General features: G+C 37.5%; 1 protein-coding gene across 1 annotated transcript in view; it reads right to left on the bottom strand.

Moving 5' to 3' along the window:
- Window positions 1–16844, bottom strand: part of ADAM10 (ADAM metallopeptidase domain 10) — a 108199-nt gene extending 91355 nt beyond the window's left edge. Inside the window, exon 1 of the mRNA XM_010979947.3 lies at window positions 16521–16844. Within this exon, the coding sequence (XP_010978249.1) occupies window positions 16521–16572 (52 nt within the window). The 5' untranslated portion in view covers window positions 16573–16844. The remainder of the gene's footprint in view (window positions 1–16520) is intronic.
- Between the last annotated feature and the right edge of the window lie 597 nt (window positions 16845–17441).

Below are 17441 nucleotides of genomic sequence, written 5' to 3'. Positions count from 1 at the left end.
AAAAATTCTAAGAATGTGTATGTGTGTGTGTGTGTGTATTTTTTTTTTTTTTGCTGGCACTTTGATTCTGCTTTTCATACTTAAATCTTTTACTCATTTATTTATAATTTTATCAATTTTAATAAATTTACTTAAACTAGGGCTATCAAGCCATGCTGAATAACAGTGAGAGAGAGCATTTTTGCTTTGTTCCTGACTTTAATAAAAACATCTTTACTTTTCATCATACAATTTATTCATAATATTACACTTAGGTTTTTTTTCCCATTCCTACTTTAGAAATCTAGTATTTTAAAATTCACATGAAAATCTGGCTAAAAGAATGTGTTGAAAACAAACGTGTTTAAAAAAAAAAAAAAGCTTCACATTTCACATCTATAAATGGAAAAAATTAAAAACCCAAAACTATATATGCCTCCTTTATTTTAAAAATGTATTCAATTCTTTAAATGTACAGATAGCTCACTAGGTGCAAAAAATAGCCTGACTGGATAAACTTCTTGTTTAAGTATTTAACTAAAAAATGTTATTGGATGTAAACAATTACTAAAAAATTACTGGATGGAATGATAACTAAAATTTATTGAGCACTTGCTACAGCTTTTCATGTAATCCATTCAACTGACCTATAAAGTAAGAACTACTAGCCCATTTTAAAGAAAACTGGGTTGGGGTATAGCTCAATGGTAGAGTGTGTGCTCAACATGCATGGGGTCCTGGGTTCAATCCCCAGTACCCCCATTAAAAAAAAACACTCAAAAAATAAAATAAAGAAAATAGAATTGAGATCTATAAACAAGTCCAAGGTCACACAGCAATTAGGTGACAGTGCCAAGGAGATAATTTTGGTTTCAATCTTCATGACTTTCTACAATAATTCTATTACCCTCATCATAAACAAGGCAAGTTACTGATTCACATTTTTGATATGACTCCAAAAAAAACTGAAAAGAAAAAAAATTATCTAAATATAGCATATAACAGGGATCTTTTAAACCAGTTTAAAACCTAAACTGACATCTACCTCTAAGATGTGGAAAAACATGTAATGAAATAGCACAGAAGACTGTACTTCTTACACACACACACACAAATATATATATATGCATGTATGTATGTATACCCTTGATTTCCACAGCTAGTGATTGAAATTGGCACAGTTTACTCTGCAGGAGCCCATGCCAACCTCCAACTTTTGCACTACTTAGCTCAGTCAGACACCACAAAATTGCCTGTTCCCACATGCAGAGTCTGGACCTACTCAACTGAGATTTGTTCCTATACCTTAGCAACCAGTCAAAAGCTCAAAAAAGTAGGGACAGAATGCAGCTCTAACACCAAATCTCAATGATGCAGTTAAATATTCATCCATCTCCTCAACCATATCTGAACAGACCCTGACCTCTGATCTACTCATATTTGTATCTTATCTCCCCTTTGTTACAGATCTCCTGATTCCCTAGTTCCAAGCTGCCTACTTGTCTACTCCAATTCCTAATCAGCTACCCTATTCCTGATCCCTGTTACTTGCTAGACTCTTCCAGGTTCCATCATCCTATGAAAACATATGCCCTAATACTAACAATATCATTGCTTCTATAATAATAAGCATGAACCAAGAGAAATCATGAATCAAGCAAAGCAACACCAGACACAAGTATGAATACAAGATTTTGTGCTTCTTACAAATCAACATGCAAATCCTACAAAGGAAACCTGACCCAGAATCTACAGATTTTTCCATAAACACTAAAGCATTCTCCATTGTGATCTCATTCAATTCCCATACTTCCCATACAATATTCTTTTACTTGAAGTATTATTCTATCACTTGACAATAATATTGGAACCCTCCCCACCTTTATCTTCCTCAAGACTATCCAGGTATTTCCAGAAGCAGGAGTATATACCATAATTACCCCCAAAATATCTTGTGAAAAACACCAACCCTAGTGGAGAGGCCTGCCTCTCCAATGCCACTTTTGTACCACAAATACAAGCTTTAAACAACTAGGGGAAAATCTGTCATAACTGTCTGAAAGATGTACACTATTGGCAAAACTTCAGCAAGCATACATGTCTGCTCATCCAGAATCCAGATCTCCAGTGATGCTTCTGATTAGAGGAGCCTACTTAAGAAGACTAGTTTACATGTCTGTGTCCTAGTTGCAAATGAAAGGCTGAGGAGTCTAAATTAGGGAGATGAAATTCTTAAGGCTGAAAATGTGTCAAACAAAGCAAGGTTCAAAAAGTTCTAGACAGTCAAAAATCATAACAAATTACTGGCCTCCACTCTTGCCCCACTACAGTCTTATTTTTCATACAGCAGCCAGAGTAATAACGTTCAAGTAAAGTCATATCATGTCAGTCTTCTGCTCAAAACCTTCTAAAGGTTTCCTAACTGCTCAAAATCCTAACCATGGCTTACAAGGCTGACCACGATCCTTATAAGGGGCTGCGTTCTCTCACTCCACTCCCATATCTGTCTCACCTTATCTTCTGTCACTCTTCCCTTACTCTGCAGCCACATGAGCCTCAACACCTGTCCCTCTGCCTGGAACATCCTCCCTCAAAGAAGGGCTGGCTGCCACACTTCATTCAGATACCTACTCAATTTCTTCAAAAGCTTTCTTTGATCATGCTATCTGAAAGCCTATGTCCCTATCATACTCATTCCAACCCTGCTTTATCTTTCTTCACACTATTATTTATTGACATATCCCTCCACCACTTGAACATAAGTTCCATAAGAACACGGACTTTGATTTGTTCAATGATGTACCCTCATTACCTAGAACAGAGTAAGAAAGAAAATAAGTGCTCAATAAATGTTTGCCATAAGAATTAAGGAATCCACTCAATGTTCCATGGAAATATCCATTTTCATTTATATTTATAAAGAAAAAAAAGCAGCTATACATTGCTGATAAGAGAGCCATGCATCAATCATCAGGAAATGTGATCCTATGATACTCATCCAAGAAGTATCAGAATTTCTAATAGGTCTAGCATTTGCAAAGTGCAATTTGTTAAAAATAAATTTATTATAGATCTATTCACTAGATAAGGTTTTTAAAAATCTTCCACTGATGCTATGAGCACATTTTAGATATTGGTCTCTGCAATTACCCATGCAACTTTCAGCACCAATTTGCATGACTTTCTGGACAGCGTTGTAACTGTCATGCTGCTGTTGCAACTAAGTTCTTCAATAACCACGGAAGTACATGGTCAACATCTTACTTCATATTTCAACAGTTTAGCAAGCATTAGCTTTTATTTATAAGTAGAACTAAACTTCATGGGTTAGAATCCCAGCTCTGCCACTTACTAGCTGAGTGATCTTGGACAAGTTACCTACCTCTTTGTGCCTTATTTTCCCTGTCTGTAAAATAAGTGAAATAGCAGTATCTGTACCTAATAATGTTGTTATATGGATTAAATGAATTAATGTGCTTAAAATAGTGTACAGTATCTAACAGGTAAGAATGCACTAAATTATGGCTTAATTAATCAATGAATATATTATCTCACTTAACCCTCAAAACAACCATATATGACAAGTACAATTAATCTTAAGATGAGGCACAGAGAGGGTAAGTAACCTAACCAAGAGTACAAAACTTCCTTCTGTGATTCTAAATCTACCCCAAAATGAAAATGGGCTTTTTATAAAGTTTCATGTTAATAGCATAGTAAAGTTTACAACTTTTATTGGACATAATCAGATAATCATGAAGACACTCTATATTTCCTTTTAGTCTAATTTTTGCAGGGAATGACAACTGCTAAGTTTTTAAAAATATTTTTTTAATAGGAACACATAGTAGTTGAAAAAAAGCAATGAAGTTTTTATAGAGAAAATTCTAACCCATTCAACCTAAGTAATATTTTTAATTAACAGGGCATTTAAAAAAAAGCCTACGAATCAAGAGTAAATAAAATAAAACAGTGAACAACGAAAAAAAAACAAATATTGTATTGTAGTCCCTGAATACAGACCTGGAACTTCTTTTATCACTCTGATATATTATCCAAGCAGGGCAAAATGAATCACAGGGAAGATACCAGGAAGGACTCAAAGGATGGCAACCTTTAATTCCTTTTCTCCCTTCTAATAAGGAATATAAATACTCACTGAAGATGTTCTCATCATGTAAAGACCTTAACAATGGAGAAAACAGATCTGTTTCCTGACAATGATGAAAACAAAATACATTTAACCTAGAGTACAGTAAGATGGTAGTAATCTGACATCAAAGGAAAATGACAGGTTCCACTGAGGAAAATTCTAGATAACTGAAGTTTACCAAATATCTTTCCACTTGAAACAGTACTGGGTTTTACTTGTTTGTTTGTTTTTCTTTTCCTCTACTTTAGCATCTTCTTCAGCCAGGCTCATCCTTATTAACATCTTTATCCTAAGAGGTCATAATGATGTGATAACCTCTAGGCTATTATATTATTATGCCATAGTTCTTATATAAAATGCTCCATCCTGCAGTGTGGTTGCCCTGTCAATGTCTCTTTCTTTACTATTACTTTATCTATACATGAAAAGCATACCAACAGCGTTTTACTTTCCAGTCCTTAGTTGTAGTTGCCAGGAATCTGACCTTTACAAAGCACAAAATAAATTCACATGGTGCCTAGTACCTACAAGCTCCGTGGGAAATTTGAACATCCCCACACTTAAAAAGAAAAAATAATCTTCTTGGTTATGTAAGGACAATGTCCTTAACCTAGTAAGATGCAAACTGAAGTATTTAAGGGTATGAACTTACTTTAGGAGCTCAGAACAAAAAAAGAATATATATTAAGAGAGATAAAACAAGTGTGGCAAACAATAACCATTAGTAAACTTAGGTGAAAAGTATACAGATATTCACTGGACTATATACACTACCAACCTTTTAGAAAATATAAAAGTTTTCAAGATAAAAAATTAGGAAAAAACAAACATAGTATATCAAGCAAATGCCTATGTGTAAAACTGTAGAAAAATAATTAGATAGTACCTATAAGACGGAGAAAACAGGTAAGTTATTTTCACAGTTAAAAAGAAAAACTGGGGGGAAAAGTAAAGCAACACCAAAAGTCACCTACATACGTACATACAAGAATAATAGAAAAATGGCCAGCAGACTCTAAACAGAAAAAAATAGAACTTGGTCTCCTTGCCACTGGAGAGCTCAGGAGGAAGTCTCTTCTATTTTATAATTTGAGGAAAGCATTTTATTTCCTGTAACTTTTTCCAAAGACACCAGGATACTGGTATTTACTAAAGGTAATCTGCCATTAAAAAATGGGGTTTTTTTCCCCGATGTCTTTTGTGATTACTTGATTACACAATTACATAAGCGATTACTTTTCTAATAAATACTTTTGTAAAAGATATAACCTATATCTCACCATCCAGAGATTTATTACCCGTCCTCAGCTTTTAAAAAAATGAATGTATAAATTTATCTAAGACAAAACTGAAATGGCATTGTGCATAAAATGTTTCTGTAAGCTGCTCCTCCTCTCTTAGTTGTAAGCACTTCCTAACACCAAAAACAAAAACAAAACAAAAATCCTTGCAAAGAACTTGACTGACCAAAAGTCAAATGGGTCAAATACTGTAAGTACAAAGAGCCTAAATTATGCTCTGATTGTAAAAGGATCCAAGCTTCGTACAGAGGCAGAATCTAACAACCTCGTTATACTTTTTAAAGCATATGTTTCTTAGAGGCAGTTAAGTTTTTAAGAGCATGAATTCTAGAACCAGACTGAATACATTCAAATCATGGCTCCCCCAATTAATAGCTAAAGGACTTTTCTGACCTTGAATACGTTACCCTCCCTGATCCTATTCCCTCATTTATAAAATGAGAGTAACAGAACCCTACAGAGATATTGTGAAATTGGCGTTATTACACCAAATGCCCTAACCCAGGTTAATCAATCTGGAAACCTGGAATATAATGAGTATGCCCTAAATGCTAGCCATTATGATTATTTTCTATATGCCATGGGTAGATAGCATCTTACTTCCCAAGAATGCTTGCAAACAAAAGCTTCCTTCCTAACTCCTAAATCTAAAGCCTACAATCTTCTGTTCCAATCTAAATTAAATATAACAGGGCAAAAAACATACAATGAAAATTTCATTAACATCAGAGGAGAAAAGACAATGAGTACATCTTACTGATGGTGGGTCAGTATCATCTTTTTGTGGGATAGCAATATTGTATAAGAAACAAATTTAATTTTTTTTCCTATTCATATGAAAGAAAGTTGATCATACAATCTTATGAATAGAGGAAGAAAATCTGCAAAAATCTTTTGACATTACAGATCTCCCTATTGACAGAAAAACTCAATTACAATAAATGAGAGAATGTGTAAGAATAAGCTAAGGCTGGCACATTCCCCATTTCTCAGAAAAATTACTTGTAATCAAGGTGTTTCGTACAGCCTTTTCACTTGTATAATTTTAAAATCAGATAGCAAGAGCATTTTCCCCAACATAAATGTGTATTTCCTTCCTAAGGAACTTGAGTCATCAACCATGTCTTAGGCATCATACTGTGTTGACCAATGCTTCTTACATTTATGTATTCACTCTGATCTTAAAGCACTAAATACCACGAACAAAGCTGTTCTCTTGTATGACAAAGGTAGATTTCGATGAACAATCTTGTCTTACATTTCAGCAATATACTTAAGTGCCTTTACTGCAGTCTTGGAAAAGCAACTTCTACAATGTGACTTCAAACCTAGCTACATTATCTATTTCTTCACTAGAAACTAGTCAAATTATTTTCTACAAATATCTACACCTAAGAGCTACAAAAGAAAGTTCTAGATAGGAGGGTGTCTACAATTATATGCATATTCCAACACACCCACTTTTTCAGACAAGCTAGTCTCTAAGAATTAAAAGTAATAGCAGGGAGGGTATAGCTCAAGTGGTAGAGCACATGCTTAGCATGCATGAGGTCCTGGGTTCAATCCCCAGTACCTCTTCTAAAAATAAATAAATGAGTAAACCTAATTACCTCCCCAATAAAAAATAAATAAAATTAAAAACAAAGTTTAAAAAAAAAGTTGCTTAAAAAATATTTAAAAATAATAAAGCTAGCTGGCTCAAAGTGAAATAATAAACTATAAATTATAAACTAAATCAATCACAAAAGACATAAAACATCAATTTAATACTGAATATATTAAATTTCAACCACTTACAAAATATAACTTAAAAATCCAAAAGTGGAAATATGTCCATAGTTTAGACTTCCATGCTGATGTGAAACACCTTTACACCATTTGAAGAAAGTACAGACACAAGTACAGACAGGAGTGACCCACATAAAGGACTGTAACTTTCAACCCATCTAACACACACACACACACACACACACACACAAAATGGCTCTAGTCACTACCCCAATGTTGATATTTATCTATCCCACATCCTGCAGTATATCCTAAACCCTTCTCCCATATTACACCTCAAACCATCTGCCTCTGCCTCTCTCCAGGAAATCCAGATGTGTAAATAAAACAATTCTGCCAAAGGTGTTACAGATGACAATAAGGGGAGAGAGGGATGGAGTTATGAGAAAGATATGAAGTCTGAGGACTTCTGAATGAAAATTTTGAAGAAAATAAATTGTGAAAAGTTGAAGCTGAGTAGAACTAATTCTGAAGACAGACTTGCAGAGTAAGTTGCTGGTTAAGTGCCTTAAAGTATCTTTCCCCACAGAAACTAAATTCCTTCTAATCCAGGACTCTCCTGGGTTAATAAGCAACTGGTTTGGTCTGGTTTTGAGATATCCTCATGGGCCATCATTCAATCGCTTTTATAAATTAACAGAATCGGATATTCTTCCCAAACACAAACTCAAAGATGAAAAGAAGAACGGGCAGCCGTGGAAATTAAATTTTTTATAACTGCAGTGCATAAAGCACTGGAAGAGGAAGGCTTCAACAGGATAAGAATATGGGAAGCTTATGCAACTTGAATAATCAATTAAGACAGCAAGCTGTGGGAAATAACAACAACAACAAAAAAGACAAAGAAGACAACTACAACAGACAAATCTCTGCTAGGGCGGGGATTCTCAACCTCAACACGACACAATTTTGGGCAGACAGTTCTTTGTTGCTGTGGGGCTGTCCTAAGCATTGTAAGATGTTTAACAGCATCTCTGGCCTCTACCCACCAGATGCTAGTAAGCATCCCTCCAGCTGTGACAACCAAAACTATCTCCAGGCTACTTACAGATACTTCAGGGTCTGCTTTGCATATAAATTTTTAATACAGGTTAATTTTTTAAATGATACAAAACTGCATAAGTACTATGATGTAAACTCATAACAACAGGCATTCTAAAAGACTGAATGATGAATATTAAAAAGTGATAAAACTGTATTTGAGAAGGAATTAAGAATTTTTAAATTCTATTAGATGATGTTTGGTTATGATGTTCCAGTGTTTCAACTTCTAAAAATATGTTTATTTATCCATATTTTGTAACTAACAGATTCCAAAAGAAACTAGGTCTGGAAACAATATAATTTTAACAGTATTTGCAAAGCACTTTACAGTCTCTTCAGCATTTTTACAAACTTAGCCTACTTCTTAGAAAAAGAAGTAGTATATTACTATCCCACTCAATTCCTAATTATAAGATTCTATCTGTATTCTTTTGAAAACTAAATCCAAAGTTCAAAGTTCAAAGATGTGTATGTGTGAATCCTTTGCCATCATCGATGCAAGAAGAGATAAATGGAAAGGTAATTCTGCTCCACAAATCATACATGTACATTTGCCTCAAATGCAGAGATCACAGTTTCCCCCAACTAGTCTCTGAAATAGGAATTTTACAATTCACATATGAATCAATGGTATCAAGCATATTCTTGAACTGAAGATTCTAATTCCAACTTAAAGAGAGTAAATATATACTTGTAAAGGAAAAATATAGTTGATAATGTATCTTTACATCTAATTTCTTCCCTCTGCTCCAAATTCACCAAACTTCTACATCCCAACTATCTGGAGCAAAGCTTCCCAAATGACTAGCCACAGATTACTGAAGGACTGTGCAAAGCTTTAACCAACCCCAAACAAAAGTTCTAGCTTGCAAGGAGGATAAAATCTGACTTTGACACACATGCTAACCTATAACCTCCTATCTAGATTCAGAATTTTAGACATTTTCAACTTCAAAGACTGAGGTCCTCAAAGTTCTATAAAATCAAACTCTTTCCAATACAACAGCCTCTAAGGTCCAAATTCAACCCAGAGAGTGAGCCCTCAAGAAATTTTGATACTTTCACATTAAACATTTGCCAAGTTTCACCAGTTTTTCTTCCACGTAATGTCTTGTTCTACCCTTATTTATTTTTACAATCACTACCCTAGTCCAGGACTCAATCACCCAGTTCATCAAGCAGCTAATTCATTTCCTACTGTATCATATCCCAACTGCTCAACCAACCAAAATTCCAAATACTCTACCTCATGGTTATCATGGCCTATTATGTGAATAATCAGAGTGTCAGTTATCATCGTCCTGTTAGCATCTCTCCTTATTTCCTGCCTTGGATTCTCCATTCCAGGCAAGTAAACCTACACGCACCTTACTAGACTGTATGCCATTCCCTTCTACCTCAAAAAGCTCTCCCCAACTGGCTGATGTCCTTCCAGCTTAATAAATTCTCATTTCAACTGCAACCACAATACATATTTAGAACTCTATTTTTATATCTTGGCATTTCTGTCTACTCTGACAAACTGTGTTTTTTACTTCTCTTCCCACTCCAGGCTGTGGCATCATGACTCCTAGAATCACAGACATACAATAAACTCTGGTGACTAAACAGCAATGCTCTCACTGTACATGTTCTCACATTGTTTAGCTGGAATTGTAGTAGCTTCAGGATGAATTCTCCCAGTATCAAAAGGAATCTCCATTCCCTGAGAACTGTTCTCAGTACTGCTGTTTCCCGCAGCCCAGCTAGGACAGGACTGTCCCCGCTAGCACTAAGCTGAGGCCTTCACACTACTAGACAGCAATGTTACTACCCTCATAGGAATCTAACTGGTAGGACTGCTCCATATTTTCCATTCATCCTTAGCATTGCTTCCTTTCCCTAGTACAAAAATTGATAGCTAAACTAAGTTAGGACTAACAATGCTGGATTTTTATTCAGAACAAGTAGACTTCAGAGTTGCTTGAAGAATCAGTAACAATCATTAAATAAATCAATTCCTTCTTTAAAAAACAAACAAACAAACAAACAAACAAACAAACCTGGGGCTCTTCACCCAAGCATGTCACATAGAGTTGCCTATGTGAAACAGACAAAATACAAATCAAGTCCTGCAATCTGGAGTGTATGCCCTGTGATTTGGAGCTCAGATTTGAAGGTACCATGTGTTTTTATCTGCTCACAACCTTTCATATCTGCGACTTGTTTCCTGCAACTAGTGGCCACGTAGGCCTCTCATTCAAACTTTGTGTTAGCAGTTACAGCAGTTATAGACTGCCCTTGCCCTGCCCCCAAATCTCTCTACACAAACTCCATTTTTGATACTCCATACAGACTTCATTTGAAGCTAGGCCACCCTAAAAATATACCTCCAACTTTGGCAAAATCTTCCTGACCATTAGAATGTAATACAATTCAAAGACGGACAATAAATTTAACTTCATATGAATCATCAAGTCACCAAAACTGTAATGTAATATACAACAGCTACTTACTACAAACTAACAATAAAACACAGTATCAGGAGCCTTTGTCATCTACTTCTTACCTTTAAATACATAAAGTATTTTTTCTTCACTGATAATTTACATTTCTGGAGAGAATATTATAATCGGACATTTTAGGGTATGTTTAAAATCAATAACCTAGTATATTAGTTTAGAACCAGAGTACTCATGATTCAAATTTCAGAAGTGATCCACCTGAAGCCTAAGGAATGTGCATTTTATTTGCTGTGTCTTTCTGGTTACTCATCAGTTTCTTCTCTCCATTCTACTTAGCCTCACTTTAACTAATACATCATCCCAACTGCATCATCCCAATTGTTCCGAAAGTAACAGGGCAATCTCAACACTAAACTCTACAAAGCCAAAACAAACATTACAAAACAAAACAACAACGACAAAAAACTTACTAAAGCTCACATATTTTACTCCACAGAAGATTCAGAACTTATTTATTCCACTTTACATGCAAATGTCAAGTACGATTACTTTCCCCACAGAAAATATATTAGAAACAACTAAAGAGAAGGTGATATCCTCAAGGTCTGCAAGAAAACCAGGAAATTTAACCAAAAAGTTGGAAATACTATTAAAACTAGATACAAGAATAAGAAACACGATCATCTAGAGTAAATTTAGAATGTCCATTTCAATTGTTTCTGGAAAAATTAAAAACAGAAACTACAAGAGAGCCCCAAACAATGAGTTGTTTTTATACTAAACCTCAACCATTTAAGAAAATATTAAACCCTGTCCATTTTAGGGACACAGTAAATATGTAACACATCTTAGAAAAACTTCCATCAAAAACAGCCAAAATTTTACAGTCTGGTCCCAGAGACTTGTCACACAGCAATCTTCTCTTTGCCAAACCTGTCGTCTACCAACAATGTTAGAAAAATGCTTATTGTTGAATTTATTATTCCATTTCATTGTCTTAATTTCAAAAGCAGAGTTTATATTTATAATCCACTCTTTTTAAATTGAAGTATAGTCAGTTTACAATATTGAGTCAATTTCTAGTGTACAGCATTAATACCTCAGTCATACATATACATACATACATTCCTTTTTATATTCTTTTCCATTATAGGCTACCACAAGATATTGAATATAGTTCCCTGTGCTGTACGGTAGACTTGTTGTTTACCTAGTCTATGTTAAGTATTCAGTATTTTCAAATCTGGAACTCCAGTTTATTCCTTCCCACCTAGTAACCACAAGTTTGTTTTCTATGTCTGTGAGTCTGTCTCTGTTTTGTAATTAAGTTCACTTCTGTCTTTTTTTTTTTTTAGATTCAACAAGTAAATGATATCACATGGTATTTTTCTCTTTCTGGCTTACTTCACTTAGAATGACAATCTCTAGGCCCATCCATGTTGCTGCAAATGGCATTACTTTATTCTTTTTATGGCTGAGTAGTATTCCATTGTATAAATATACTACAACTTCTTTATCCAGTCATCTGTTGATGGACATTTAGGTTGTTTCCATGTCTTGGTTATTGAAAATAGTGCTGCTGTGAACATTGGGATAGTTCCCTCTGGATATCTGCCCAGGAGTGGGACTGCTGGATCATATGCTAAGTACATTTTTAGTTTTTTAAGGAATCTCCATACTGTTTGCTCATAACGGCTACACCAAACTACATTCCCACCAACAGGGTAGGAGGGTTCCCTGTTCTCCACACCCTCTCCAGCGTTTATCGTTTGTGGACTTTTTAATGATGGTCATTCTGACTAGTGTGAAGTGATATCTCTATAACCCATTCTTAAAAGAAAAAAAGTTATTTATATGATCTTCAATCAACTTTTTGTGTGTGAGTCTCATCCCAGTTAAAAAAGAAGTAGTTTTTTATTTGCTGACTGAGATGAAGAGATGCAAAAAAAATATAATCATCATTCTTTAGGACTTTCAAATTGTTACTATTATAAAAACAATGATTTTTAAAATACCTAATAACCTAATGCTGGATAAAAAGTATTATATATGCCACAGTTTTTATTAACAAATTTTTAGGACTTTTGAAAAAATTAAGAATTACAAACAATATATTAGAAGTTGGATAAGTGATCACAGTCCAAAAAACTTTTTTTTTTTTAAAGGTTGGAGTCATCCATGCAAGGTAAACCTGAGGCAGAGACGCAAATAACATATACCTACAAGGACTGAGGCAGGTAACAAAAAATTAGTGCAGCAGGCCAAGCAGGCCCAGTCAGGGTGAGGGGAACAGTGCTGACTGCACATGCCCGATCTACAAAAGGCAGCTACTGCTCTTCCACTCTGCTTCAAACGATGGGAATACAGCCTACCAGTGACTGGATTTTCAAGTCATCCCTAAAAATCCAGAAATCCATAAACCTCATCGAGAAAGTTCCCAGTTTTTTAATGCTGATTACTAGTTGAAATTCAAAGACACTGCAAATCAAACAAAACACATCTCTAAGGTGGTTCAGTCCAGAGGCCACCTTTAGGCTAATACATGAAAACTGCTTTCAAAAAGGTATGAGGGGGCAATGAATAAAAAGCTCAGCCTTTGAGATCAAACTGGTTTGGGTCTGAATGTCTAGTTCACCACTTAGCAGGTGGATGATGATAGAAAAATTATTTCTTCAAGCCTGTTTCTTCAAATGCAAAATATCACCACTCTCTCATAAATGTTGAAAAGTGAAACTTTTAACATAGTATCAGACACAGAGCCGACATTATAGAAATGTCCCTTATACTGACTTCTCCACCCTGCAAGTCTGTAGGTATAACTTAAAAGATACCAGATAATAAACACCCTGAAAGACCTTAAACAAGTTATAAAAAGGAGATCAGAAAACTGAGAGATGCTTGTCATGCCCATTTCCCTCAACCTCTGCTACTCAGAGGTCCTGTACATACACAAGGAAGATACTGTTAATGTAGGGGATGGCTTGAAATGGGCCTTCTTAAAATGATACAGCTAACTGGATTACCAATCTCAAGTTAAAAAGCTGAAGAGTCAGAGTCCCTTAAAGCTAAAGACAAAAAGTCTGTCTCATTAATTTCACAGACTTGCTGGTATAAGTGAAATAGCTTAAGCTTTGATATTTTTAAAACTTTTAGCCAAACTTCCAGAAAACTTATTTCTATGTAATGCATGGAACAAAGCATTTATACCAGATTTTTCAGCATAAAAAACATGTCATAATCTAAAGTTCATTTAAAGTATGATTTCATTAAACTGAACATTATGGAACTGAATTTACTGCTACAGTTAAAATATCTTTTGACCTCTCAAAACACACCAATTAGTTTTGTTTTAAGGAAGAAAAGACAATAACTCAACATATTTTTTTTTAAAGTAATACTCACACATACATAAAAATTCATTGGGCTATACCTAATCACAATAGTTTCAGTACATTTCTAATATGGTTACAAATAACAAGGAAAAGCACTTACATATATTTGAGTACATGTCTATATAGACACTTACTGAACTCTAGAAAAGTTATGGTATCGTCCTACAAATACAATATAGGCTGGAACATGTGTTAGAAATGGAGAGCATTAGGAAAGTTTAAGTTTTATGACTCCAAACACACTACTTCTCTTTTCCAGCTTCCCAACCCTCACATTAAGTGCAAGAAAAACTAATGCAATATAGTGACTGACAAATTGGATGGGGGAAACAACTGAAAAAGGATTAAGTACCTAAAAATCCACTACAGTGTCTCCTAATCTACACAAACATATTCATTCTCTCATATGAGAATATGAATGTATTCTATTCTACATATCATTCTCATATAAACTTCTTACAAACCAGATCATAAATAGCTCTGATTCGTAGATAAAAGTATTATATATTAGATAAGATTACAAGTATCTCCACGTACCCAAAAGCTACAATCTTGACCACTAATTTTAAAATGAAAGAGTTCTTACTCTTTTTGAAAAAGTTCTGCTTAAAACAAACATCAAAAAGTAAGTAGCCTTTTAACCAATGTTCAATACAAAATTATACTTTGTAGATGACTCCAGAGCTCTGAATTTAGAAAATTTTTGTTTAACAAGGGTCTTAGCCCACAAAGATTATCTTAGGCCATAAAAATAAAAAGTAAACTTACTTTTTCTTCAACCATAAGGCTACACTAGTTTCTATTCTTACTGTTTCACGCTTGAAAAACAAAAGATATTAGATATACTACTACTCTCAGTAGTTTAAACTGCCTCACATGGTTTGTCTTACTTTTTACTATCTCATAGAAATCAGTGTCTAACAAAAAGTGAAAACGGACAGAAAAGTGATTTGTCAGAAGCCATATTTAAAACATAAATACAAATGTTAAAGAAAAGCATCTTATAGAGGGTCTGTAGCATACAACAGTTTAAACTAAACGTCTACTAGAAGCTCCTAACTTGAAATGTTTCTCTAGCAAATGAACACTACAAAGTCGAAAGTAGAAGTCTACCTACGAAGTATCATCCAGACTAAATAGAACACAGGACAAAAATAAGCGTGGTTGTGCAGTCATAAGTCAAAGGGACAAAAAGGAAAAGAAACAATCCATGACATGAAATAGTCAGATACTTTCTAAATTATCAAATTAGTCTATAAGCATCCAAAGCATTCAGGAAAAAATTTAATCCAAAGCTTTTAAACACACTTTGAGGTCTTTAAGCATACTACGGGTAAGTCAAAAAGTTAACCTAAGATAAAGCACTTTACACAACAACCAAATGATGCAGCTGGTCCTGGAATACACTGGAAATAAAAATCATCTTCAAAACCCGAGTAATCAAGAAATTATATGCTTTTAGCAAACTTTAACTCCAATTTTTGGGGTGGAGGGTTGCCACTGTATTCACAATCCACTAACTACACTAAATGTCTACTCAGCACCTGAGTTTAAAAAAACTCTTCAAGTTGGGTCACCCCGGGACCATACCTCTAAAAGACCCAAAATAACGCAGCCTACAGAACAAACAACATTTAGAACCGGCTTATCTTTCTCCCCACCAAACCCTTTCCCCTGGGCAACAGAATGTTTTCACTGAACATAAACACACCCTCTTGCTCCCTCTCTCCAAACAACCGGGCAGAGGCAGGGCACTATGGAGAGCAGAAGCTGCCCGGCTCAGATAAGCAGGACACCACTATTACCCCTCTACCAGCGGCCCTTCTGCAGAACCGGGTCGGTATGGATCGTCGCGGGCGGTAAAGAACAATACAGCCCTGCCTGGCTGCACACATCCCAACTTCCCACGAGCCTGCGCGGCGGTTCTCCGCGGCGCAGCGGACTCCGGAATTTGCAAACGGGCAGGAGCTAGGGGCGGAAGGGTGAAAAGAGCGCGGGACCAGGCTGGCAAACACCGCGGGCCCCACGGCAACTGCCTGCCTTGGCGCCCAGCGAGCCGGCTGGAGGGACGGTGCCACCGGCCTGGGCTCCACGGCTCTCGCCTGGAGACCCAGACCTCCCGACTGTGCTTCTCCGGCGGACGCTCCCCGCCTCCCCTGCCGCCGGGCCGGCAGAGGGCGGGGAAGGCCTCGCCGGAGGCTCGGAGCCTCCTCTGCCCGCCACGGAAGGGAACGCGGTCGGGGCGCGGGGGACAATAGGGAGCGCGGAGCGCGGAGCGCCCGAGTGGCGCCGCCGGCCGGCCGGGCTGACTGATGCGCTTGTCGCGCGGCGCGACTGGGCTCCACTCGGCCCGGCTGCCGCTGCCGCCGCGCGGTCCGCCGTGGTCACGGCGCCCCCGGTGCTCGGGGTCGTGCCTCACCTCCCAGCCCCGCCGCCCAAGAGAGGAGAATTAACACTCTCAGCAACACCATCTTCCGCTGCCGCCGCCTCTTCACGGGTTAACAGCAGCACATCGATCCGGAGGGAGAAGCTGAAGGGGCTTGGTCCGGAGCCTCCACGGGAAGCCGGGACCTCCCCCGGCAGGAGAAACGGCTAAGCACCTCCCTCTCGCCCCACTTCAGGGGCCGGCAAAGCTCCCAGCACCTCCAAAACAGGGACCTCCCTCCCCCTCGTTCGTTTCCTTCCTCCCTTGCCCGCTTTCCTTCCCTCGTTCCTTCCCTCTTCTCTACCTCCCTCCCCCGAGCCCGGGACCTCCGCCTCCTTCCTCGCCACGTGACCCCCGGGCGCCCAACGGGCAGGCAGAACCGCACCCCTTCCTCCCGCCCCTCCCCCTCCCCCAGGCGCCCCAGGGGCGCGCGCATGCGCACGGGGGCCGGTTCCCGGTCTGCTAGGCCGGCCGCCGCTTCCTGTCCGCTGGCGGAGAGCTGGGATTGGGCTTGAGGGGCGGGGTTTCCTGGGGCCCCTCCCACGGACCGGAGCGCAACTCTGCCGACTGTGCAAGGCTCGCTTTTACATCTGCCGAGAGCGGTCCTTTGCGCTAAAATGCGAGAGTGAAGGTTGTTAAAGGGCGCCCCTTGCTACTTCTTAACTTCACAGGGAACGGAGGTTTTGGTTTCTTATTTTTCTTCCTCTCAGGGTGCACGACATCTACCAAGTAAACAAAAGCCAAGTCCCAACAAGCGGTAATTATATCGGCGTCGGCGCCAATGGTCAGAAGCTAAACGTAAAAACCTTCAAGCGTCAGAAAGACACAGCCTAAGGCACATTTTTCTGAACTCTACAAATTTGTGTTTCAAATCAGGCCTTACACATTCTAAAAGCGCGCTACCTAAACCACAGG

The sequence above is a fragment of the Camelus dromedarius genome, chromosome 5 (assembly GCF_036321535.1).
Source record: "Camelus dromedarius isolate mCamDro1 chromosome 5, mCamDro1.pat, whole genome shotgun sequence".
NCBI lineage: Eukaryota > Metazoa > Chordata > Mammalia > Artiodactyla > Camelidae > Camelus > Camelus dromedarius.
Note: the sequence above shows the minus strand (reverse complement) of the source record. Positions and strands in the feature narration are given on the sequence as shown.